Genomic DNA, 27,119 nt, shown 5'->3' on the forward strand with positions numbered 1-27,119 from the left:
GACATTAAAAAAAAAAGAAAAAGAAAAAAAAAGACAGTGTATGAAGTAAGCCTTGCGTTATTGAGCTGAAATATTAGGTTTTCTTTTTTTATCAAGTAATACAGGATTTTCACCCCTGTCATCCCCCATCCCCTCTTCTCACCCATCCTTAGCAACTTCTTATTTCACAAGCTCACTGATCCTGCTGAAGGAGACATAACCTTGAGGATTTTAATTTTTTTACCAAATGGGGGGAATTTGAACTATTAAATATTTAATGAGTGCTATTTCCATCACAAAACATCTGATCTGAAGCCAGCAAATGAAGAAAGCACAAATGTTCTTTGTTCCTGCCGGACAGGAAACCTGAGACGAGATCTTCTGCTTCACAGACTATGGCTCTGAAAGGGCGCTGAGATATTACCGAGAAGCGAATAGAGCCACTGCGAGGAGCTTTGGACTTTTAGAGGAGACAACTGGGTAGAAACTGTATCGATTTTGTAACATAAGGCAGCAAACTAGATTATCGTAATTACTTTGGGTCTTGAAAAATAAATGAAGGAGCTGTAAAATAAAATGTAAGGAAGGTCAGCCATTGATTAGGAAATCTGCCAGCCGAAAAGTAAAATGTTGTGTCATCTTGCAGCCTTTTCAAATTGTTGGGTAAGGCAAATTATTTACCAGAAATGATAGTAACCCGCTTTGTGAAAGGGAAAAAAATACAAAAAGGACGACAAACCCTCCCTCCCAGCATCAATATCCCCGAATCTTATTTATTTATTTAAAAGAACTATATAGCACCCAACTTTGTATCATAATCCTGGTGGCTTACAAATAATAACAGAACAAGAAACACAGTCGTGTTCTGCCCATAGAGCCTCAAAACAGAGGTCTTGCGGATGCAGTGGGTCAGAACCTCCAAATTTCCCAGGAAATATGTTCAAAGGCTGGACTGGCTAAGAGTACCTAGGGTTTGTTGGCAAATGCCTCAGAAAGCTGCCAGGTGGAGGATGCTATTGTAAGTAATAATTTATTCAGAGTAAGGTTATTTACGTTTTAGCCTTGAACGCAATGCATGAAAAACACAACAGCAGGCCCAGAGAGTGGATATTAACATTTGGTCCCCACTACAGGCCTGAGTGGAAATGACCCTAATAAGAAAAGCTCTTAACTTATATCAAGAGCAGCATTGTGGTGGGGACAAAGAGGTTTATGTGTTACTCGCCTCCACTAATACCATGATTGTAATCTGACTTGGGCCCACTTCTGCATTCTTTTTTTTTTTTAATGATTTGCTTTTTATCCCAGGCTACAAAGGGGCATCATTTCACATCCAGTGTGGTTCATTCTATCATATGGTTTGACTTTAGCTTAGTGAACTGCATGCACCAAGCGTTGTAAATTATGATTGTAAATTATGATTTATGGCTTATCACATTATGAATCTAAATTATTGTAAATTATGATTTATGGCTTATCACATTATGAATCTAAATTAGCTAACTGTGGTTCAGTAAATAAATAGTGATTAAACAATGTCATGGTATGATTTATGAACTCTGACTCACTTTTGGTCTACATGACCAAAATACACTAACCCTAATCTTTTCATTCTCTCCCTGTCCCCCCCCCTTCTCTCTCTCACACACACACACACTGGACACACACAAGTGGTGAAATGTAAAATTCGTTACTACTGGTTCTGTGGGTGTGGCTTGGTGGGTGGGTAATGTGACTGGGTGGGCGTGCCCAACTTTTTTTTTTACTTTAAAAAATTCAGTAATTGGGAAATTCAGCAATTCCAGCTGAGCCGCACGATCATCAGAGGCTTTTTTTTTTACTTTTAAAAGGTTTTTTTGGCCAAAGATGATTGCGTGGCTCAGCTGGGCATGTGGGGGGCAGGAATTTTTGCTACCAGCTCTCTGAACCACCCATTGCCATCGCTACCAGATCGAGTGATCCGGTCCGAACCGGGAGCATTTCACCCCTGAGTCACATGCCCTGAATATTTTTTTTTAAATGAAATTTAAAATTACCTCTCACTTTGAATTCTACACTTATGCGTAACAAAAAGTTATCAATACAATAATACAAGATTTCAGGGAGTCACGGAAAATTGAAGATATTCTTAAAAAGCAGACATGAAATTTGTGGCTGGATGCAGGATCTGGGCCAGTGAAATCTCTCTGGAGACAAGCAGAGATGTTGAGATTGGCCACAGACACTCCAGACAGCTTTGAGTAAACCACAGGAACTAATGCTTTTGTGGCTGGCTAGGGAGCGTAGCAGCTGGAAGTTGAGAAAAGTTTCCATCTAAACTCATAGGCTTAATGCAGCCTCTTTGGACTCAAAGTTCTGCCAATTTTCATTTCTTAATCACTTTGGAATTGATTTTTTAAATTACTTTTTAAATATTGAAAATCTCCAGAGTGGCAAATTTTATGACTTTCACTGGGTAAGTTTTTTTAATCAAAATAAGATTTCAGTACGAGTTGAAGAGCTTATGGGAAAAAAATTGTCTTTTTAGAATTGACATGACAAGGATGACTGAAGTTTTTTTAAAAAGAAAGTTATACAGGGATTTAATATAAATGCATTTAATGCATGGGACTTTAAAAGACATCAGATGCAACAAAACAATAGATGTATTGTGTGAACAAATAATTCAGAAATTACTTTCAAATATTTTTATTATTATTGATAAAAAAGATGATGATATGGAAGAGGTATAAGCTTTATTGAACAAAAATGATATTGACTTAAATCTTGATTTAAAGATGACCAACTACAGAAGAAGAATATTGAACAAGATGAAATATTAAATCTACAGAAATCAGCTGAGCTTTTAATTTTATTTTTTTTATTAAATTGTTAAGCTGTCCACTTCCCCTACTAAGTTAATAATTAAAAAAAGGCATACAAATAATAGACCAGAAGAGCATCTTAAATAACCTTTCTATTTTGGATTTACAAAAAGGATTTGGATCAAGGACTCCCCAAGGCTACCAATATTCTCTACTATCAACAGTTACTATTCATATAATATTGCTAAAGGATCTAGGCAAAGCATTATTATATTCTTGTTTGCCTACCCCCTCCTCCTAATAAGTTCCAAATCTGTTTCTAGAAATCTCTACATTTGCCCACTTAATTTCCTTTGTAACTCCAAAATGAATTGAAAGAAAATAGCTTATGGGTCAAGCTAGAAAGGATTAGAGTGGGTTGTAGAACATATTCATTACATCCCCTCTGGGCAAGTAGATAGCATCCGAATGACATTGAGGAGTTGAGGGCTATAGTTAAGTGTTGCTTGGGCAGCATATTCTATGCTTTCAGGCTTTCACCATGATTTTTGTCAGAGTGCCTGGAATTCTTTTACCGCAGCAAAGAACAATGATCAGAATGCAAATATCAATCACTATAAAAGGATCATAGCAATAAAGGAGAGGCAATTTAAACCCTTCCTCTCTAGTTCCAACCTCTAATGCACGAAAGGACCACTGTACAGCCATCTCAAGATCACGCCACTGCAGCTCAATCATGGGAATTGACTAATGACAGTTTTCATTACTTGTAATCAATAAGTTCAGCTCATTACTCTAGAAATCCATTTGATAAACCCTAATAGGTACAATGGACATTTTATTGTAATTTCTTTCTTGGGCAGAACTGTCAGGCAGTGATCACAAAGTCACTTCATAATGAGCTCAACTAAAGTCATCAGAGCAATGCAGACAATAGGAAAAAGTCTTAAAAGAGCCAAGTTTGCAGACCCCTACCCTATAGCAACGTCTTCTAGGCTTGGTCAATACACAGCACTGTAGGACCACAGGGCCAAGCTGAGAAAGCAAAGTAAAATTGTCTGCTGTGCAGCAACTGATGATTAAAGAAGGACTGCCAAAATAGCTGCCATGCCACTATCTGACAGCTGCCAGTGTTGCTGTTTCTCTGAGTGGGCCACAATATTTTTAAGGACCTGTCACCTTTAGGCAAAAGACAAAGCAAAGACAGCCTTTTGTTCTGTTCCAAGTTGGATCTTCTGAGAATTCACAGCCAAGTACCAAAAGGAACAGGGATGAAAAGATTCTTTGGCCCAGTTCTTCCCTGAAACATTTCTTACAAGTTCAATTATTGCAATACCGGAAAGTCTAAGACTCTAGTCTAAATGGATTAAGAAGGGTATGTTCCTATATGGAGTCTCTCAGACAGAGTCATTCATGAAAATAAAATTGCTCATTAGTGCAGTTGGAACACTCACGCTTGAAATGTTTACACAGTCTTTAAAGATGAATTAAGGAAAATAACAGAAAAATTACTTGCCAACAATTTTCTGTTAACCTTTTAGATTTGGCATGATCGTATTTTCAGAATGACAACTGTGGGTATTCAAGTCACTTGTCTGAACAGGATAAAAAAGATAATTATTCCAAAATTAAGGGGACACAACTACCGTAATTATCGTATTCAGCAGCATTTTTGTTCTGTACTTCTGAACTTTCCAAATAAAATTTAAATTTCATTTAAATAAATAAAAGTTCCACGCTTGCTTTACTTTTTTTGTAGTTTCTTTATTCGATAACACAAGCAACACAAATAATTATGATTCATTTTAAAATATCCTCCTTTAAGAATTCCCTCTGAACAAAATATACACAAAATACATTTTGCAAAGTGGCTTACAATGAACTGTTCTTGAACATACACACGAGAGAAATGGTTCAGGTATGTCCCTCCCTCTTGTCTCCCCAAATATACCGATAAAAGAAGCGGGTTTAGGGGAGTTATTTTTAAGAGCACAAGGAAAGCTATGGCAGGATCTAGACATTTTGTCAACAGATATTCCTTATAGGCTTTCATCGGCCACCATATTACAAATCCAAAGACAACAAACTGTGAGGACCCTTTGAGGATCTCAGTACATCCTGGTGTCATAGTTCTTTATACCCAACCTTCTTCCAAATCTTCAAGTGCTTAGAGAATTGCATATCTTGACCAAAGACTATGCACATCCAAGAGTAAAGGTTGGCTGGAAAGGGGCCCCAAATGTCCCTTTCAAAATAGTTTGGATTCCTGTCTTTTCGTGTCTACCTCGTGATACAAGCCCAATTGTGGCAAGCATCACTGTTTTTCTTTTCTTTTTTTAACAAATTGGATCTTTGGTATAAGAGAGAAGATGCTCCTTTGGGGGGTTGCATTTCACTGTTTGGCATAGGATCTGTCTGGGGAAAGTAATAATTGTAGGACCTGGTTAATCAATAAATTGCTTGAAGACTGAAGTTCCTCTTTCATTTTGGTAGAGCAACTTTCCCTTTAGTTAAGGCAGAGCATTCCCCCACCCCACCCCGAATGTTATGGTACAAAACAAAACTTGCCAGCTGCCATCGCAGACAACAACTCTGCATATATATAACAGCATTGTGCGAAAGTTCTAACTCCTACACTTTCTGCCAGCATTTGTTTTTCCTACTTCTGCCTCCAAATAATGGGCAGCTGTTAGGAGGGGAATATTTAGAATATGGAAATCAGGGTCCACTATAAATTGCTTTTGCACTATGGACACAAACAAATAAAATTGATCCAGAGCAACTACATTCTGTGACTGCCCTCTGATTCCTTAAATGTGCATATTCCATCTTAGATCCCATAATCACAACCCAAACTTTGCATAGTGAAATAGGGTGAAAGCTTCTGCCCTGAAGAAGGCCCTGTCCTCTGCCCATTCGTCATTCCGAGACGTGTGGAGACCAAGCCACTGAGTGTATGACTGACTGATTTTTGCCGGTGCTGCTGGAGAAGTGCAATTCCCTGACCCAGGAGGGCCTTTGAAGGATCGACATGCAAACATGAGCTCTGGGTTCACAAGAGCTTGGTCATTTAGAAAAATGGAAAAGGGCAGATAGATTGGCACACACATGAAGTCTAATGCAGGGTCTCTAACCTTGGCAACTTTAAGCCTGGCGGACTTCAACTCCCTGGGAGTTGAAGTCCTCTAGGCTTAAAGTTGCCAAGGTTGGAGACCCCGGTCTAATAGCTCTCTCCACAAACCTATGGCTCGCTTGCAAGGCCAAAAGCACCATAGGCAAATGTGTCTCCCAGTTTTATGGCATGTATTTCCATAAAAAGTTTACAGAAGTTGGAAACCATGAAAAAGAAAACTTGTCCTCCCACTCAGTGATTCTCAGTTAAATATCAAACTAATTCTCTAGTTCCGTCCCTTGACATTATCTACCTATCCTCAGAATGAGGCACATTCTCCCTTTTCTGCCCCCAGTGAATGCTTTTCTTTAAGTTTGGCTGAACTTTCAGCTAGCTTACATTTGAAAGTTACGTAATACTTTCAGTCACCCTGAATAAATAAGTAAATAAATCATATTATGATCTTCAGCAGGAACTGTGGTGTATCTACCACTTGCCCTTGTGGTGATAGCAGCAACTGAAATGGTTTACAATCAATAGTCATTCTTGGTAGTGGCAGGAATGTGTAATACTTCCCTTCTTTGAAATAAATAATAATAAATTGTTGCCTGCTTTTGTAATAGTGGCTCTACAAATTTGTTACACTTTGCTATTCCACTTTTTACATACAAAATGTTAGCATTTTGTCATTCCACGCACAGCATGTACAAATAACCAATACCCAACAGCATAGAACTGAAAAACAACACTTGAAATCCAAATATTTTTTTTTCAGCATTCAGGAGAACAGATGAAAAAAATCTTGAGTATGGTGAGTCTGTCTCTCTGCTCAAGCTACCATGTAGTCAACAGATGCTTCAAAATGACAAACTAGAGTACGTGTATAAGATCTCACTAACAAACAATATAGGTGTACACCATGTGAAAATGTTTCCCTAAAACAATTCCCTGTTCACAAAGAACCATAGAAACACAGCATTATTTAAACCTTAAAGAACAAACAAATAGAAGAATCAAACAATCATCTCAGGGCATAGCACTGACAAAGAATTCCATAATTCATAATAGACAATCACTAGAGTTCAGCAGCAGCTGACACAACTTGTACATTCAAAGTCTTCTGTTAACTGAACGAGAAAGCGGGGAAGCAAAGGAAACAGGGCTGTTTGCTGTTCAAGCAAGCTGCAAGGCATCCTATAGCACGCTGATTAAGGCTTTTCCACTCAATCAGTTCGATGCCTGTGGTTGAAAATAAAGGCTAGCACAACAGACAATGCTGCACTGCTCATAAGGTTGATCCCAACGTGGCACACAAAATACTTTGCTGCTACCTCTAACATTTGCTGATACAAGAGCTGATACTGCTCTCATTTGGGCATATTCCAACAATGACTTAACAAAGAGAGAGAAGGCAGATGCAGAGTTTGATCACATTCATGTAAGACAAGAGGAAAGCGTGTGGGCTCACATACTACATATCGTTTTTGGAGCAGTGAAACATGACCGCCAGTTGTTCAGTTTTAGCAGTAGTTCAAAATTGAGCTCCCTTTTATTGGTGTAGCTGGGATTCATTCTTCACCAGCTGCCTGTAGGCACTTTCACACCAGTGTCCTGAATTCCTATGGCAGCAGCTCCACATCAGACTGATCCAAAGAAGCTTAATTACTATCTCTGCAGATCTTGTGTGTTGTTGGTTTTCTCACTGATAAAAAATCTCATGCCTCCCCTGCCATCTGCCCCTGAACTCCTCTGCCACCCATTGTATCTTGATCTATAAGCTTCCAATATTTAGAATTTATCTTCCTTCACTCTTGAGTACCAACCAGGATCATTAAGCCCTGGTCACAGCTGTAAGGAAATATAGCTGATGGAAAAATTGTCAGCAGTAAGAAGTGATTTCAAGTGTACAGTCCCTACTTGTGTCTGAATGTACAACAGGGTTGGTGTTGAATTGGCTGAGAAACCACCAGAGGATATTAGTGCTTTGTTTGCATTTTTGCAATCAACCTCACCTCATATAGCAACCTCTCAGGGGGATTTGGAGTTTATATTTCTGTATGGTAATTACAAAGAAATTAGGTAGGTGGGTGGAGTTCTAGTCATTCTGCTATTTGTCAAATAGAGGGACAGAAAACACCGACATGTTCTCTGAGCCTTCTATATGTCCAGAGTTAAGACAATCGTGGCCAATTTCAGTGTGAGAAGTTGTTAGGGTGTAAATGCTATTATGAAGGCAAGATGAGGTGACAACTGCCTTTCCCAAGTTCCCTTACTAGAATTAACATCTAATTGGCTGCTCTTCCCTTCTATTCACAGCCATACCAGCCAGCTACCTCCATCACCTCAGCTTCCCACAAATTAGATACTGATTTTTCTCCTTTTTTCTTCTACAAGAACTGCCTTTTATATAATGGCCATATTATATAAACTTGTATATTTTCCCTTACTTGTGTATCCTTTTCTCAATTGCAAGTAGCCTATTAAATTATACACTAATATTTAAAATTATGCTTTATTCTCCGTAAGAAAATACAGAGAAAGCATTTATGCACTTTGTATAAATGTAGTAAATAAATAGATGTGGTGACTCAATCTGTCCCATAATTAACGTAACGTTTCTTACATTTCTTTATTTTCAGCTATGGATGTCACCCAGCTTGGCTTAAGAAAAGAATGATGAGTGAACGATATTTCTGCTTGGCCATAAAACTACAAAGGTCACTAAATATCTCTGAAAATGACCTATTTTACAGATTTGTTGTAAGGGCAAAAATTTGATAACTACATATTCTAGTCACGTGACTAATTTTCAGATTCTTTTGTCCTGACAGAGAAGCCAGGCAATACAAATGGAAAGCCTGAAAACAGAAAACCTGGGACACACTTCACAGCATTCGTTAACACCCAATGAAGGGATGAGCAAAAATATAGAACCAGAAAACCTAAGTAGCGTTTGCAATTTACGCAACAGAGGAAATACATTTTTGGTTTTGGATTTGAGAAAAATGACTTAAACTTATTTCTCAAATGAGCATTGGACAATTCTACCAATTTTTAGACAGACACTTTATAGCAACATGAATTAATTCATAGCGCCTGTGCAATACTTCCAAAATGGTAAGTACTTCTCATCTGAAAACCTGTTATAATCAGATTGAAATACTTCCTAAGAACTTCCGAAGTCTGGAGGCCTAGTTTTCATTGCCAAGATGTTTTATAAAGGTTAGAATAAATGGGCTCCTCTGTTCATTGGTACAACTATTGTTTTAAATTTAGATGGCTTAAGGACCAGATGCCTCATTTAAGACATAAAAGAAATCTGTACTACAGACATTTCAGCAATCATTACATTCTCAATGGTCAATTCTGACAAGGCCTATTACATGACTGTGTCCATTCCACGCTATTTTCCTTGCTCCGCAATCTTCTTTAACTACTTTTTTTTTCCTCTTTAAAAAATATGTAGTATCAAGCATACTGAGCCTGTCAGCCTGTCTGAATATCAGCCTGTCTGAATACCGACTTCAAATTTAATACAAAGGCTCTGTCATATTCTGCTATATTACATTCTCTGGTGTTATGAGTATGACTAGACTGTGCTCTTAAGATTTAACAGCATGGGATAGAGCTTGCTAGTTATTACTGACTAGCAAATTGGCAGATGTACATCCTTCTACCATGTTTTTTAAATAGACAAGTTTTCAACAAATGCACTTTAAATTTCTGCTCCTTGAAGTATCTAAGATTCAGTCTCTCTTTGATAAGGCAACCAAAGTCTTCTACACAATGATGTCATAAACCCTGCCCACTCTTCCTAGCCATTCTCTCAGAGCCTGACGAACCCGGATATCTGTCACATGGCAAGTCAATTGACTGATGCAGGGAAATACCGCTGGTTGTAGAGCGATGAAGATCTGGTCTGGTAGGGATTGAATCTGATTAAGAACCGTCAGAACCATGTTGGTCCATGCCTAAAACAATACAAAAAGAGAGAGAAGGGGGAAAGGAACAAGTAAAACTATAAATTAGGACAATGCAAAAGACAAATGGAAGCACATAGAACAGTAGGGAAAATAGGAAGGACACCTTTAGAAGAAACACAGTATCAGTGTTAAGTAAAAACATAAGGCAGTTCGATATGAAAAGTGTTTTCCCAGGGTTGAATAATAGGGCTATCAGTGAAAACTACCCAAGAAAGGAGAATAATCTGTTTAAATAAGGGGCACTTAGGAACCCCTTTTCTACCTTCTAGTACCATATCTAGGTTGATCCATACCAAGATGCATAAAAATGCTGACTTGACAAACATGCCAGAAATGGAAAACTAAAAGGAAATAACTATTGCAATGTGCTCTGCCTGGAATTTACCTTGAAGGTTCAACTGGACTACAATGCAGCACCATAAGCAGTGATGGGAGTGCCTCACTAAGTCCCTGTGTCTCCTCTGCTTTCTGAGTTGCATGCACTACTGGTATGCTTCTGGATACAATGCAAGATGCCGGTTATGACTTATAAAACTCTATATGGCATATGGCCTGACTACTTGAGGAATCACCTATCTCCTGTGGTATCATCCCAACCTGTTCGATCCAGCATGGCTGGCAGGCTCTGGGTCCCTTCAATTAAATGTCATCTACTGGGACCTGGAAGCATGCCTTCTGTTGTGATACCTGCTCTCTGGAATGAGATTCCCCGCCCACCCCAAATATCTGTGTAATTCCCAACCTGACGACTTCCTGGAAACACTTAAATATATTCTCCCGGGACTTGGGGTAGGCTGGTTCAGGCCCTGCCGAATTGTGCCTAAGTGTGGATAGCTGGATCTGCTGTTGGTTCCTGTTTCTTTCTTTTATCTTTTCATGTTTCTTGTGTTCAATGTTATTCTGTTGGTTTTATTGTACGTCACCCAGAGTTGGTTTGGAAATAGCTGGTGACTACACTGAACGAATTAAACTAAGCGGAATCAGAAAATATTGGATATTAACTTATTCTGGGAAGGTTCACAAGGATCTTGTTGATATATGAATTAATCCCAAAAAAATCTGAGCTGCAGAAGAAACTTAGATGATTGACAGAGTGTTCCTGTGGAGATAGGTTGGAATAAGGCACTTCTGCCAAGAAGCTGCATGTATACACTTTATATGTAGGTGTATATCTTCATGTATATAACAACACTTGAACATTTTGCTAAAAATACCACATGCTTAAGACCGTGTAGTGACAAGCATCTCATATTTCGTATAATTGTAGGTTTTTGTTTAAAAAACCAATTTATTTTATATTATCATAGATCTGTGTTTAAAAAACAATTAGGAAACCAATATGAAAGGCAAAAGCAGGTCTCCTAAATTTAAAGTTTTCCCCCTTTATTTCCTTTCTCCTCCTCTTTTCTTACCTGTATTTGTGCCTCCCCATCCCGGACCGATATACTGAATGAGCTGGCAGTCGACCCCGAGCGTGGCCTCTTCTCTTGCCTCAGAATCTCTGGCCCTGCACTAAAGGAATGCCTCATCTGGCCTTGATCAATCAGATTTTGTGGCCGTTGGGGGAGAGGAGAATCTGGCCCTCTTGTGCCGAGTGGATCCCCTTTCTTGTCAGCTTTCATCTCTTTGGAGAAGTTAGCCAAATTATGTTGCTGCTGTTTTCTTTTTTTATATTCCGTCATTAGTTTTGATATCGTTTTATCTGTTGCTATGCTGTAAATTTTGTTGCTAGCACTCTCCCACCATTCTTTTTTCCTGCCTTGGTCTTTCTTCTCCATTTTGGGGCTCAAAGGTGGAAGAAGCAACATATCTGTACTTCCCTTAGGAGTGAGGTTTTCGGTGAGGGAGTCTCTAATCTGGCTTCTATCATCTTCTGAAGGGGTGTTTTTTCCGGAAAGGGATCCAGTAGATGGTATGGATATTTCTGATTGAAAAGCTGGAAGGATTAAGACAGGGTCTCCCCTGAAGACAGGGAGCTCATCTGCACTATTTTCCAAATCCAAATGCATCTGAATGTAGTTATTACATAACTCCATGCAGAGTTTGTGAAGCCTTTTGATTAGCCAAGCCCAGTCTGCATTGCTCACGGGCTGAACACTCAACGATGGCAACCTGGCCCTCCACTGCCTCTTTTCTTTCCCCCTTGGTGGGCTGACTTGAGCAGTCTCTTCAAAAATATCTTCGTCTTCTGAAGAGCATTGTTGGGATGAATCCGTGCTCCGTTCATCATCTTCAAAAAGGATTTTCTTCACCTGTTCTGCAGTGATATTTTCCTGATTGGTCACAATAGCACAGATCAAGGCATGGAAGTAGATATTGAAGCTCATAGCTGACTGGCGGTACAAGTTGGCGGCCCCACCAATGCCAGATACCTTTTTGAGCAAGCACTTCAGCCCGGTCCTTGTATCAAACTCTCTGGCTGTTCGATAGGAATCCAATAGTAAGTCAAAGATGACAGCCAAGTTCTGCATAGAAATGTACCTGAGGAAACCAGAGAGTTTGGTTTCTGGCAATTGCTGTATTACCTTCTCTTCAGTGTGGGAGGGCCCTTTCACAAATTCTTCCAACAAAATATCGTATAAATTCTGCAGCAGCACTTGGTGGGAAAGCAGGCTCACTACAATTGTTCTGAAAGGGATACTTTGTGTAGCAGAAAAAGAAAGAGAGAGAATTTAGAACCCCATGAATGTTTCTCGAATTGCTCAATCATATTAGTCTTTTTCTCCAAGAAACCTCCGGTGATAAGGTGATAACCATCTCATAATCATTATAAATTTTTGTTGTAAACATTATCATTAACTAATGCTGCTTATCACCTGCAATTTGTTCTTGCAATGTGCGGGCTTTGTTAATCGCTGCTGTGCTCATAGTGCTTTCATTGTGTTTTAACACTCTCTGGTGGTGGACTACTGGCATTCATTTTCTGGCACCAAAGAAAGTCGTGGCTTTCTGAGGAACGCTAGGTAAAAGGCTAGCCAAAATGCACAGTTCAGTGTGGAGGTAAACGTGGCGGGAGTATTTTCTCTTGTGGCATGCGTGCAAGTTTTGCAGAAATGTGCCAGAAATTGTGTCTGGAGGGAAGTTGTTGGCCTTGGTAACACATTCACTACTAGCAAAGTAGCAAATATCTCACCATGGCATATTTGAGCACCGCAGTGTGGCAAAAGGGGAAGGGTGGAATATACACAGGAACTTTCAAGGGTTTCATTTTAAAAATGCATTTTGTAAATGCATCTGACAGAGGTTGCAATTCACTCAAAGAGCTGAAATTGTAACTGTATTTATTGGCCTTCTTCCTTGCTGAATTAAGTCTTTAAAAGATAGGAAAGCTTCTCCCTTTCAAACTAGATAGTTAGGGAATAGCAGTTCATTTTAAATATCTATTTCAATTTCTTCAATAGCTAAGGGGATTCTTTTTGTGGGTAAATATCTGTATCTCAAATGCCATTTAAGAAAATACATGATTTGGATGTTGGCTTGAAATTGCACTGAAGGAAAGAAACTCTGTCTTACCCAAGTTTCCTGTGTATTGGTTGCAGCATTATAAAGGAAAATCAGACAGAAAAAAGAGAAACTCGGCTAAGTGAAAACAAAACCGGAAAAAACACTTCTGGATTGACATGCAAGAGAATACAAAATAAGCAAGCAGCAAACCCACGGTTGTAGCAAGTCTTGTAAAGAGGGACATTTGTATCCCTGCTAAAAAAAAAATTAAGGAATGAGCTCCCAGTCAGAATAGGTTGAGAAATGGGACGGCATGAATGTCATTTATTATATTCCTACAATGAATTCTCAGTTTGTACCAATGCTCACAATTAACCCAGAAATCTGGATTTAGCGGCTGTTGGCTTTCTGCAAAGCTTCTTGAAAAAAAAAAAAGTTTCATAGTACTGTACACATATTCCCCTTTCCCTCTCACATACTTTGGCTAACTCAGCATTAAAGGTGCAAATCTGCGATTTGCTGTGAGGGTCCATATCTTAAGCATGCACTAATGGTGCCAAAGGGACGCGGTGGCTCAGGGGCTAGGACGTTGAGCTTGTCGATCGAAAGGTCGGCAGCTCGGTGGTTCGAATCCCTAGTGCTGCCGTGTAACGGGGTGAGTTCCCGTTACTTGTCCCAGCTTCTGCCAACCTAGCAGTTTTGAAAGCACGTAAAAATGCAAGGAGAAAAAAATAGGGACCACCTTTGGTGGGAAGGTAACAGCGTTCCGTGCGCCTTTGGCATTGAGTCATGCCAGCCACATGACCACGGAGACGTCTTCGGACAGCGCTGGCTCTTTGGCTTTGAAACGGAGATGAGCACCGCCCCCTAGAGTCGGCAACGACTAGCACGTATGTGCGAGGGGAACCTTTACCTTTACCTTTTAATGGTGCCAAGGATATCTGATGAAGTTCAAGACCACCCTCTTATTCTGAGGGAAGACTGCATGTGATGCTGGACTTCTCAAACTGTAAGTCAGCACTACTTTGGGGTCATGAGCAACTCAGAAAGTTGCTTAAAAAAATAATAATCCTGCACTATCAACATTTGCTGCAGTCTATGTTCCTATTGCAAAGCTTGAACATGCCAAGATGTACAGAGTAAAATTTAAAGACAAAAAGATATACCAGTATTTATTTCTTTTTCAACCCCCATTCATTCTGTTTACACAAATTTATTTGTTATTTAAGGGACTCAGAGCAGAGTTTGGAAACATCTGATCTACTGAATTACCCATTCCAACTATTTTTTATTTTCCACGGTAAGGCACTAAACTATCCAAATAGGAATATGAGTATAAAGTGCCTTTCATCCGTCTCATTTTGCTTGTTGCTTAATCTTAGAAATCTGTTTCTTACCTTTTCTGTGAGTGGCCATTGGACTTCTTATCAGGAGGCAGTTCAATAATAAGCAGACAAGACTGAGCATGCTCAAAGCCTTCCTTGTTATTTGGTGTCTTTGGGGAGCACTGGGTGTCCAACATGAACACCTGTGGAAAAAAATCATACCAATGTGCTATTGCCTTATTGATATTCAGCAAGTCAGTACCAAAGCAAGCAATCTGGAATTAAAATGAGACAATCTGAGTCTTGCCCTATTCACTTAATCCATCTCACATAGAGGACTTCAGCAAGACTAGAGGAACTATTGTGTGGAATATTCCCTAAGCGTTTTTTTTTTTTTGTTGGCTCAATGGTTTCACTTAGCTCAAGGGAGTTCCTTCTCGATCTGCATTGCAAATGGAGTTCAATGGGCAAAATCAGCCCTGCAGAATAACTGATATTTCCTCTCCCCACACTCAATGAATTACATTTTTTTTTCATTTCAAACGGTTTCTTGTTCTTGCCTACCTAAACTTATTCAACTCAGTAAAGACATTAATGTCCAGGGAACATTCCCTTGAATCGGAAGGGTGACACTTTAAACACGAAGAGAGAAATAAAATCGTATAGATATATGTCAGGATAATTAACATTAGATAACTGAAGTCAGTCACGTTACCAGGGGTGGGCTGCTGGGGATTCTCAGGGGTTCAAGAGAACCTCTAGCTAAGAGTCTGTGCAGTTCAGAGAATACCCAAATTCCACTCCTGGCTGGCCCCGCTCCGCCCCTCCCAGGACTCCCCATGCGGCCAGTTTTGGATGCAGGTAAGTGCAGGGCACGTGCAGAGGCTCGGGGAGGGTGAAAAACAGGCCTACCAGAAGTTTGGTAAGGGCCTGTTTCCGGCCTTCAGAGGGTCCCCGGAGCCTGGGGAGGCAGTTTTCGCCTTCCCGGAGGCTCGAGGAAAGCCTCTAGAGCCACGTCCACCATGGCCACATCCACCCAGCAACTGGGCAGAGAACTCCTTGCTAAAATTTTTGAAGCCCACCCCTGTACGTTACCAATGTAAAAAAACCCATCTTTACAGACTTGATAACATAAAATCAACTCAAGAGCATGGTTAAAATGCTCCAAATGAATTCCCAATTGATCTAGTGAATCCTAAGCACTGATTTTATCGGAAGTATTATGACATCATAAGAACGCATCCGTGCACAGACCACTTAAGTATGGAACAAAGTTGTTTACTTGTTGGGCCATCGCCCTTATTCTCCAGTATTCAGCTTCGGCACTTGGGGAGAGGGAAGGAGCTGCCATTTTCATCTCACAGGCATCACCGCTCAGATTTTCAGAGCCGCTGTGGAAATAGCCCAACAGATTCTACAGAGAGGCAAAATGTTATCGGTATAGTAAACTATATCTTAAGCAACTTGCAAAGCTGAATAGTTCCTTCTCATATCTACAGTATTGTTATTCATACTTTTCTGTTTTTCCAATATAACCCTGATAGTACAGTTAATTTTAGCTCATATCATAGATGATATTGAGTTGGTATCAGCGGTGGGATTCTACCGGTTCGGGTGAAGCAGTAGCGACGGCAGCGGGAAGCTCTACCTACCCAACCAGACATCATCACAGATGCTCTGCGCATGCGCAGAAGACTCTGGGCATGTGTAGAGGTGGCGTGCGCACTCACATTTCTGAACCAGTAGCGAAGGTAAGTGAATACCACTACTGGTTGGTATATAGAATAGAATAGAATAGAATAGAATAGAATAGAATAGAATAGAATAGAATAGAATAGAATAGAATTTTTATTGGCCAAGTGTGATTGGACACACAAGGAATTTGTCTTGGTGCAAATGCTCTCAGTATGTTTTGTAAGGTGGGGCAACCAAGATTCATAAACTAAACATGGTTCGCTGTGCTATGCAACTAATGTTCACTAACATCCACTGTAATGGGAAGTACAGTAGTTCTTGACTTATCACCGTAACTGATCTTGGCAATTATAGTCATAATCATGATGGTTGTAAGGCAGGTCAACATATAGATTGGTCCAATTTTATAAACTTTTTTGCGGCAATTATAACTGTGGTCATTAAGTGAACCCATTGTTTGCTATGGATTGGTTTTACTGGAAACTGTAAGGTAATGCCGGTTTCTGGCAAAACCATTGTCAATGTGACCACAGAGTGCTGTAAACAGCCATAAATGCTGGCCAGTTGCTGAACACCCAAAATGGGGAAGGTGTTTTCTGATGTTGGAATTTTGAAACTGGGTAAGTAGTTTTGAGTGGGGGGAGGGTGTCCAACATAACTTCAAACCGTTACTAAGCAACTGGTTGTAAGTCAAGGACTGACTGTAAAGCAATTAAACAACAGAGCCAAAGGGCATGCTAAGGTAAATTGTTCTGATATGCTGATGATCTTATAGCTATCTTTAATAAGCATGTAATGTCATTACTAAAGGTTACTGAAGGCAACAGCAACATGGCTTATACTCTGGTTATGCAATTAATTGGAAGATGTCGGAGAAAGGCTAGCTGAGCCAGGGGAAAGAGTCAAATGAGCCATTAGTCTGGAATCCATACATGGGCACAAGAGGGCGAAGTCTGCCTTTTCTTGAATGCCACCAAACCTTATCTAATGACACCCAGGTGCAAACCATCAATCTGAGAAGATTCCTAGTATAGGCTTGAGCAATAAAACAGTTAATCGAACTCTTACAAGAGGATCTGGTTGCTTGCACCTGACAAGTCTAATTGGTGCCTTTGGATTCTATTGTAACTACAGATTACTCTTCAAGAATAGAATTCACCCTTTGTATAGATTCTATAAAAGGGAATAAAATGGAATCTGACTATTTTTGAGGAATTTTGGTTATACGCACCATTGGAGAGAGAATTACATTGAGGGAGTGCAAATCTATTAGCAGTCCAGATATCATGGCTTAGTGGATTTAATTTATCCATTTTTGAAAAAAACATTTTTATAATTTAAAAATATTTTCTTTTTGTCATAGGCTTCATAATCTTTTATAAGAACACACAATTGTATGTGTAATTTGATATTTTGTAATGAAATGACATACATATTTTAGGTCACTCATATTTAATTTAATTTTATGTATTAATATTATTTCGTAAGGCTTTTTGTTTCTATTTTAATTGTAAATAACATACTTCATAATTTAATATTAATTTAATATCAATTGGATGGAACTATATTATCTTTTTAAACATTTATTTTTGTGTGTGTGTGTTTTTGGCAGTAACTTATTTTCTGTGTACTTTTTTTTTAACAAATATCAATAAAATGTAAAAATAAAAATAATAATTAAAAATAGAAGAATTGAATTAATTTTATGTTCTTATTTATAATTATAAGCATTTTTTATCCACTGGGTTTTCTGACTTATTTAGTTTATGTTAATCACTATAAGATATCTAGGGTTTTTTTAAAAAATTGCATAAACTTGTATAGACTTCCCCCTTTTGGAGACTACTGAGCATGGCTTCTAGTGAAAAGAGGGCCCACATTCGTACATTATGGTGATCCCAAGAGCACCCCTATCTCTGTGAAATTGTGAGTTCAAAGAAACAATTCTGCCACATCAGTATTCATAAAATTCTGTATGTGGGAAGAAATAATGTGTGTATGAATAAATAACTGTAAGCACATTTATGCACATGCACCGCTCCCCCCGAAAGAACCCATTTAAGAAAATGCTAACTAAAATAGCTAAAATCAAATAGGCTATACCTTCACTGGTTCAAGAGTAGTTGAAAAAGCATCCTCTAAGGCACAACATGCCAGACGCCACATTTCTTCAGTAAAAACAGGACCAGCTGTGACTAGAACATATCTGTAGAGAAGGCACAAGATGGTGGAAGATACAGAAATCTGATTATCATTTGGGTATGATCTAACGACCACTGGAATCTGCTTGTACTCTTTCAACGAGACTCTAGAAAAAGTGCAAGAAGAGCAACCTAGATCATGGGTCTCCAACCTTGGCAACTTTAAGCCTGGAGGACTTCAACTCCCAGAATTCCTCCCAGAATCCCAGCTTTGCTGGCTGGGGAATTCTGGGAGTTGAAGTCCTTCAGGGTTAAAGTTGCCAAGGTTGGAGACCCCTGACTAGATGATTAGGGGACTGGAGACTAAAACATATGAAGAATGGTTACAGGAACTGGGCATGGCTAGTCTAGTGAAGAGAAGGACCAGGGGAAACATGATAGCAGTGTTCCAATATTTGATGGGCTGCCACAGAGAGGAAGAGGTCAAGCTATTTTCCAAGACACCCAAAGGCCAGACAAGGAATAATGGATGAAAACTGATCAAGGATTGATTCAGCCTAGAAATAAGGAGACATTTTCTGACAGTGAGAACAATCAACCAATGGAACAGCTTGCCTTCAGAGGTTGTGGAAGCTTCATCACTGGAAGCTTTCAAGAAGAGATTGGACTGCCATTTGTCAGAAATGGTGTAGGGTCTCCTGCTTGGGCGGGGGGGGGGTTGGATTGGAGGACCTACGAGGTCCCTTCCAACTCTGTTAATCTGTTAACTTCTCCCCTCTTCACAGTCTTAAAATTTCTTCAGGGAGTTCCCCAACTCTTCAGAACAGTTGTACAGAAGATGTACAAAAGTCTACACAGGCAAAAGGTGGACTTCTCATACTAATTGTTGAATTATTCAGTTATTAGAAGATGACTATTGGATTCCATCCATTCAGTCGACAATCAGATAACAGTCCTTATTGAACTGCCAGCTAGGTCAGAGAATTGTGAAGAGATTTATGTGCTATCAAAGTATTGAGTCTTTATCTGCATTTGATTTTCATGTCTATGTCACCCAGGAGAGGTTCACAGAAATAATACACATTTAGCCAGCGATAAATTTACCGTGTACAATCAGGAAGTTATGTAGGGAAAACATATCACAAAATGAAAGCAAATAACAACAATAAAAAGAGCAGTATAACTTCCATTCTTTCTTGACCTTTCATTTTGTGTTAATGATCTGTTTGGATAGGAAACAAACAGGATTTTTAGGTACTCGAAGAATACAAATATTTGCTTACTTCACTCTCGGTTGAACAATTATGGAACGAAAATCTGTACTACCTGATACAAGAGCACCCGACTCTAGAGATGGTCTCTGTGGTTTCTGCTACACAAGCTACAAGTAACTTGAAAAGATCTTTGAGCATCGTGTTGATCATATTTTCATAGCCAACATCTAAAAGAGAAAGAAAAGTATTACTAAAAAAAAAGCCTTCATGTACTTTTTGTTGAGCTTAGGGAACAGCCATATCATTTTTTTGAAAATAGGTATGGAACTGCTCCGTTTCATCCTAATCATTTACTAGAGCTTGGTAATTATAGCCAGTTTGGTCTAGTGCAGGGATCGGCAACCTGCGGCTCTGGAGCCTGTGTGGCTCTTTCATCCCTCTGCTGCAGCTCCCTGTTGCCGGTCAGCTCCACAATTGATAGGGCTTTTGGTTAGGACAGGTAGAGGAAAAGGAAGGCCATACTAGGAGGACACTCTATGGTGGGGGAACCGGACCTCCGATCAGCCCTCAGAATTGAACGGGGGGCTTCCTGTTAGGACCTTTGTGGCTCTTTGAGTGTTTAAGGTTGCTGACCCCTGGTCTAGTGGTTAAGGCACCAGGCTAGAAAGCAAGTGACCATGAGTTCAAATCCTGCCTTAGCCATGAAAGCCAGCTGGGTGACCTTGGGCCAGTCGCTCTCTCTCTCTCACCCCAACCCACCTCAAAGGGCTGTTGTCGTAGGGAAAATAGGAGGAGGAAGCAGTATTGGGTATGTTCACTGCCTTGAGTTGCTGCATTTGTAAAAATAAAAAAGATAAGATACAAATAAATACATAAATTAAAAAAAAACACTTCACGTTTCCTATCCCTGTTGCTATAATTCAAGTACTTAGGTTTTTGAGATTAACCAAGTTTGACTAGTTACTGCCATATGTATTAGAGCTTTGGTACTGATTTATAGGTAACCAAATTATGATATACAAGAACAATTCGTGAACCATCAGAAATTTTGTTTTTGAGCACAATTTGCTATTTTGGTCAGAAGGTTTTGTTTAACTTGATAAAAAACAACAACAACAGTATTCTAACTAGAAGCATCTAGGGACGATTGCATGCCTGGAATCTATGTTCTACTATGCAGTAGAATGTCTATGGAGCTTCTCAGTGATCCAGGTCATGGTTGTCCCAAAGGTGCTTTTTTTTGGGTCAGAGCTGAAGAAGCTTCTCGGATAAGGAGTGAAAGGTCTTCGAAGTAAAACCAGAAAAGTCCAGCTGCCTCTTGAAAAAGCACCTTTGGGGCAATGCTACTGATGGTATCACATTGAGACTGTGTACAGTTTTGATACTTTGGGGTCATCATTCTTTCGTATTTTCTGCTTTCCCCACCAGATTCAATAAAGTGGACATGGGGTGTCAAACTGGTGGCCCACAGGCTGGATGCATCATACGCAGGCCACGCCCACCCTAGCTCCGCAAAGGGGAAAAATGTCATGAAACATCCCGTGACGGCAATGTGATGTGGCGAGTTTGACACCCGTGCTAGGTGTCCTTCTTTCTATTAAATAGCGTTATCTTGCAGGACCCAGGAGATGTGCCTTCTCTGCCATCATGGTGCCTGTCCTGGAGATCCAGATGGTTCTGGCCCTTTTGGTGTTGTGTAAGACATTAAAGATCTGCATTTTCTCTCAAGCACTAGGACCAGGTAGTTAGAAGAGGTCACTGAAGGAGAGTTATTTGGTACCCCTGGTATACAATATATTGATTGATTTATTATAATTGTTTTAACTGTTTTGGACTGGTCTTGTTTTTATTATTATCAGTAGACCAGAGTGTACAGTGAACCACTATATAAAATGTATGTATAAATAAGTAGGATTCAATTATTTTTTGAAATCTCTGAATAAATAATTTTCAATTTCCATTTTTTGGGAATGTCAATACAAACCGAAAACATTTGGCCTGAATTATTCCATTTTCTCCTCATCTGCTGAAATAGAAATCAGCAATAAATATAAAACTATATAAAGAAAGTAAACCAGTTTTACGTTAATATGGCCTCTTTCTCATTTCAGTGATTAATCTACATGCTTTTAATTAGGTTGCATGAGTCCACAATGCTCATGTTTATTTGCCACAAGGTTAACAAGTGAGATGTGCTTTACTTACCTGAATGAATGAAACTTTGAATGTGCTCCACCACTAATTCGCAGGAAAGGCCAATGGCATGTTTGAAATTAGCGGATGCCCCATCCCAGTAAGAATGATCGCCATGGCTGCGATGAAGCCAAAGAGACATTGTAGGGAGAAGGAGGTGTACAACCGCATAAATACCAAATCCTGGGCCTAAAAGATGAAAAACAGCAGGATAAAGAATCTCCTCCCCCTTCAAATATATGCTTAGGTTAATTCATGACCTTACTCTGGGTGCTATATCTCAAGAAAGCAAGGAAGAAGAGGAATTTTCGATAGACTATGCTAGAGAGGAACTATGGACTTCCAGCTATTGTTGAACTCTAAATCCTAGCAGTCTCAGCTAAGATGGACCATGGGAGGTATGCTAAGTTAAACTACACAACATCTCAAGAACTACAGTTTGCCTATTGAGGATCAGGAAATAAAAATGGACAGGAAAGAGATGATGGAACTATTCTTAGCTGAGCAAGCCATCATCTAGCCATCATCTTTGCCTTTCTGTTTTGTACCAGGAAGACATAAGATACAGACATAATTTTGTAAAACATCTAAAGCAGGGGTGTTAAATTGGCGGCCTGTGGGTTGGATGTATCATGCTCAGGCCACACCCACCCGAGCCACGCCCACCCCAGCTTCGCGAAGGGGAAAACTGTCGTGATACGTCATGTGATGGCAATGTGGTGCCGCAAGTTTGACACCCGTGATCTAGAACTTCTGGAATGAAATGCTTTATGAATGTTTTAAAACAGTGAATAAATAAAATTCACATATGTTTCTAAGTTTAGTGTGACAACCAACTTATATATGATTTCTCTGAGATAAACATGTATTTTTTCTGATCCTGAGTATAGTCACGTTAAAGAAATACAGTCTGGAAATAGTATTTTACTGACAATAGACTTGTAATATGACTTTAAATAGCTTTATTTATGAATCTGTACCTCCTTTATGAATTTATATCCCAGTTGCCTATAATTAAAGATTTCTCCTGGCCAGTCATGTCCGACTCTAGGGGGCGGTGCTCATCTCCGTTTCTTATTTGAGGGAGATAGCGTTGTTTGAAAACATTTCCATGGTCATTTGGCCAGCATGACTATACTCCAAAGGCACATGGAACACTGTTACCTTCCCACCTAAGTGGTACCTATTTATCTACTCACATTTGTGTAGGTATTTCAAACTACTCACATTTTGAACTACTAGGTGGGCAGGAGCTGTGGCAAATAACGGGAGTTCACCCTGTCGCACAGCGCTTAGGTCTCAAACCTGGACTGTCAACTTTCCAGCTAACAAGCTCAGCATTTTTAACCTTTCTCTTGCTTATAATTAAATAACCTATGCTGACTAGGAAAGAGAGCAAGCTGTGAGAAAATGATAACTTTGGGGGGAGAGTGTCAAAATTTTGGAGTTGTTTTCCCCCATTTTAAAAGGTTTGTTCATTTTTAATTTAATAAGGAGCTAAGCCAATTGACAAAACACACACACACACACACAAACACACACACACACACACATTGGCATTACTTGTTTGCCACTGACTTTTGCAGTGTATTCATAGACATTTCAAGGTGACTCCCTATCTCTATTTTAAACCTGTTCCGTCAACTTTAAATGTTTTAATTTGGGGTCCAAAGAAGTACAGTAGCATTTGATCAATATATTCCTATTTAAATTACCAGCTATCATGCAAAATATAAATATACCAGCATGAATCAGTTTTAATAATACTATAAAACATGGAGTACAAATGAAAACTGCAAGACAATGGTGCTCTTGGGCGTGCTTTTCTTCTCAATTTCTGATCCTCCATTTTGTTTGTATCACAGCAGTTAGACTTAATTTACACAGCATGCTCTCAGAAAATGTTCTGCAATTTTATTTTCCACAAAAAGCCTTTGAAGTAGATTGGTCTGAGATACAGTAATTGGCATCAAGCCCTCTCTGGATGCAGATGTGGAAATCAGAGGCAGTGGTGGGATGTACCAGTACATATGTCAAAATCTACAAAATGGAGGTGTGTTGTCATAATATAAGCCCCACTGCTTTGGAGGCAAGGTTTCCTTTGAGATGCCATGACTTGCAGATTTCGACCCCTGTGGTGGAAGTTAGATGTGTTTTAATTTTTTTTGCATTAAAACTCGGTTAATTACCTGGTGTTTTGGTAACATCTCTTAGTAGTTCGAAGAGCAGATCCAGAGTAGGAGGCTGGTGTTGCCGAGGACAATTAGATATGGCAGTGGTTAGCTCTTCTAGCAGAAGGATCCAGACATTAATAAGGCCTAAGGAAACAAAATCTTACGTAAAAGAATATGGATAATATATGATAAACTTTCTGTGTTTTCCCCAGATTCATACTTTTTTATTCCAATTTATGTCTGTTTTTATTTTATTACAGCCTGCATGTAAGAGGCTCAATTAATTTTATTACAGTCTGCATTTGCTGAATTCTGTCTTCCTGGCTTCCAGCAAAGGCTAATTAAATGCCAAATGCCAGGCTTGTCAGAAAAGAAATTCTCCATGTGAGCATCTGCTATCTGAATTGTTCTTCTCTTATCCTTTTGCACAAATTTGACTGCCAAATGATTCACTCTTTTCATGCAATACACCACAATCAATGTACGTGTCCATATTTTCTTCTACTCTGATATAACAGCATATTCAAAGGGGAAGCCTTTTAAAAACTAGAAATTCATAATCAATGAGGAACACAACCTGGTTCGAATCTTCCTCCAAAGTAGGATTATCCATTTTGTAAAAAAGAAAAGAATAAATTGTTTGACCAGCTTGAAAAACTACACACAGCCCACGTGTACCTCTGATATCCACTTAGCTTACTTCCATTCAGAAAGTAATTAGCACCACTCTGCTGTTTTTTCATACTGTCTTTCTTTTGTTAACGTATTTATTTTCAGTGAGGGGAAAAAAACTAGATGATGCAAATGATAGGAAAATAGAAGACTGTTAAGAAAAGGGGGACGAGAGCAAGCCACTTTGATTATTGATATAAGCAGAAATGTGAGCTAGAATAGATATTTTTTAAAAAATAGAATAAAAATCCAGATCCCTTGTAAAATAGGGTTTTGTTCTGACCTAGACTTCCTTAGAAAGTAAACAGCACAAACTTAGCCCCGGCAAATCTCTTTAATTCATATGGCTATAAATTACTTTCATTTACAGTCCACAAGGCTTGATAAACAGTCTTTCAGAGGAATGTTTACAAACACTCACCTTATCTCACTTGGAATGCTACCAGAGAACTAATTGCTAAATGCAAGGCAAGGCCAAATTTAGCACAGAGTCAAACAGAGCTTTTCCAGAGCTTTCACCAACCAGATGAACTAATTGCTTCCTGCAAAAGCTCACCTCCGGTTCACTTCTCTTTTATGTCTTATGGGAGGGGCCAATTATCTCATTCCCAAATTGACCCTGTTTCCTTAATTGTTCTTGTCTCCTGGCAGCTCTGTGCATGCGCGCACTGGGAATAGGCTCACACCGTTCTTCTGCCTCGCTGATGTCAGACTCTAGAGACTCCGGAGGCAGCAAAGAACTACCAGATGGCCTTGGCCCCCTCTCTGCCTCTGACTCAGAGCCATCGTCCGAGCCTTCCCTACATTTCTCCCCAACCTCCTCACTATCCAAATCCGCTGCCAGCTCTGCTGGCTGCTGGCGGGCCACAACAGGTATATACAAAAAGCAAATCTACAATATTGACTAGAAATGGCTCCAGCTGAGGACAGAGCCAGAAAGATATATGTAGCTCTCTGCTGAATGAAGGCATTATATTGTGATGTACATTGTACATACATTCCAAAATAGCATCTTGTGAAATAATGATGCTTGCAGAAATAATGCTGTTCTCTTTAAATCAGCGATCTGTTTGTTCTCAGACGTAGATCATATTGTTATATTCATGCAGAAATGAGGAATGGAGAGAAACTGAGAATTTGGCAAATAATCAAACAGATGAGTTTCCAATGGAAAATCCTTAGACAATATTTTAGAGGACATTCTCTAAACCAGAGGTTATAGCAACTGCAGGTTTTACAGCAGATCTGGCCCTTTATAGTAGCTGAATTGCATTTCCCTATCTGGAACAGACCAGAGATTGGATTTCGAACCGAGTAGAAATCAGATTTGGAGATGTTTTCTTTTCCGACAATGGCTAGGCTCCAGCTTGCATTTGCACATTAAAGGATGTAATATAACAGGGAAGAAATTTATGCAAGCAGATTTGCTTTGTACAGTGTACATGCCTAATCTGTTTCAGATTGAACGAGGGGAATTATAATTAGACAGAACCCCAAACGACATATATTTCATTCCTCATGGCTACAGGAAATCTTCTAAAGCACTTATCATACCTAATAATAACCAAGTGCAGAAGATGACACTGACCTCTTAGCTCTGTGTTAACATTTTAGGTTTCCCAAAAAAAGTTCTCTGGGCAATTAATATCAAAGAGAAATTTAAGTCAACATCTCTTTTCTTTAAAAAAAAAACTTTTAGAACTTTTATGGTTGCAGCTTTTCCCTTCTAGCAAATTATCTCCATGACAAATGGAAATGATGTGAAATTCTGATTTGAATCCTTGGGTGCTATATATATATTTTTAATGAATCAATTTTAAACTATCTGTTGAACTTCATATGGCATAGCTAAGGAACCATATTTTTAATATGTGATATTGAAGTTCATTTTTCATTAGATAAGCCATATTTGCTTACCTGTGCCATCGTCAAACTCAGAAAGGACACATTCAATGCCCTCCTCGCTGCTCGCGGATCGTTCCTGGATCCTTTGGGGTAAGTTAGCAAATTTCCCACTGAGAAAAATAGGCTTCAAGGGCATTTTGTAGATTTTGGCAAGTAGCTAAAAAGGGACGGACATGTTGTAATTGATTTGGGATTTCCATTGGCATATCATGACATTAAGCTATATATTAAAAAAAAAACACTGCTAAAATATTTTTTACTTTTTGATAGACTAGCTGGTCAGAACGAATTGCAGCAATGATTAGGTGGCAGAGAAAAAAAACGATGCTAAATATGAGAATGGAGAATATGGACCATCACATAACTTTGAAACAGTATTCTTCCAACTTCATTGTGATTTTAATTTCATTGGCCCTTTTCTGACCATGTGCTATCAATGGTTAATACTGATTACTTGGAAATTTAACAGTAATTGTGA

At 39.2% G+C, this 27,119-nt stretch overlaps 1 protein-coding gene across 2 annotated transcripts in view; it reads right to left on the bottom strand.

The window, feature by feature from the left end:
• Positions 1-4,547: 4,547 nt before the first annotated feature.
• ARFGEF3 (ARFGEF family member 3) overlaps positions 4,548-27,119 on the bottom strand; it is a 91,519-nt gene continuing 68,947 nt past the window's right edge. The window contains exons 26-34 of one of the 2 annotated variants that reach the window (XM_058170891.1): positions 26,654-26,798; positions 24,080-24,208; positions 21,903-22,079; positions 19,810-19,924; positions 18,446-18,548; positions 15,930-16,061; positions 14,720-14,850; positions 12,404-12,518; positions 4,548-9,866 (exon numbers count right to left, since the gene is read on the bottom strand). In XM_058170891.1, the coding sequence (XP_058026874.1) occupies positions 9,675-9,866; positions 12,404-12,518; positions 14,720-14,850; positions 15,930-16,061; positions 18,446-18,548; positions 19,810-19,924; positions 21,903-22,079; positions 24,080-24,208; positions 26,654-26,798 (1,239 nt within the window). In that variant the 3' untranslated portion in view covers positions 4,548-9,674. Of the gene's footprint in view, positions 9,867-11,290; positions 12,519-14,719; positions 14,851-15,929; positions 16,062-18,445; positions 18,549-19,809; positions 19,925-21,902; positions 22,080-24,079; positions 24,209-26,653; positions 26,799-27,119 lie in introns of both variants that reach the window. The other variant, XM_058170881.1, reaches the window with a different exon arrangement.

The sequence above is a fragment of the Ahaetulla prasina genome, chromosome 1, assembly GCF_028640845.1.
Source record: "Ahaetulla prasina isolate Xishuangbanna chromosome 1, ASM2864084v1, whole genome shotgun sequence".
In the NCBI taxonomy this organism is placed as follows: domain Eukaryota; kingdom Metazoa; phylum Chordata; class Lepidosauria; order Squamata; family Colubridae; genus Ahaetulla; species Ahaetulla prasina.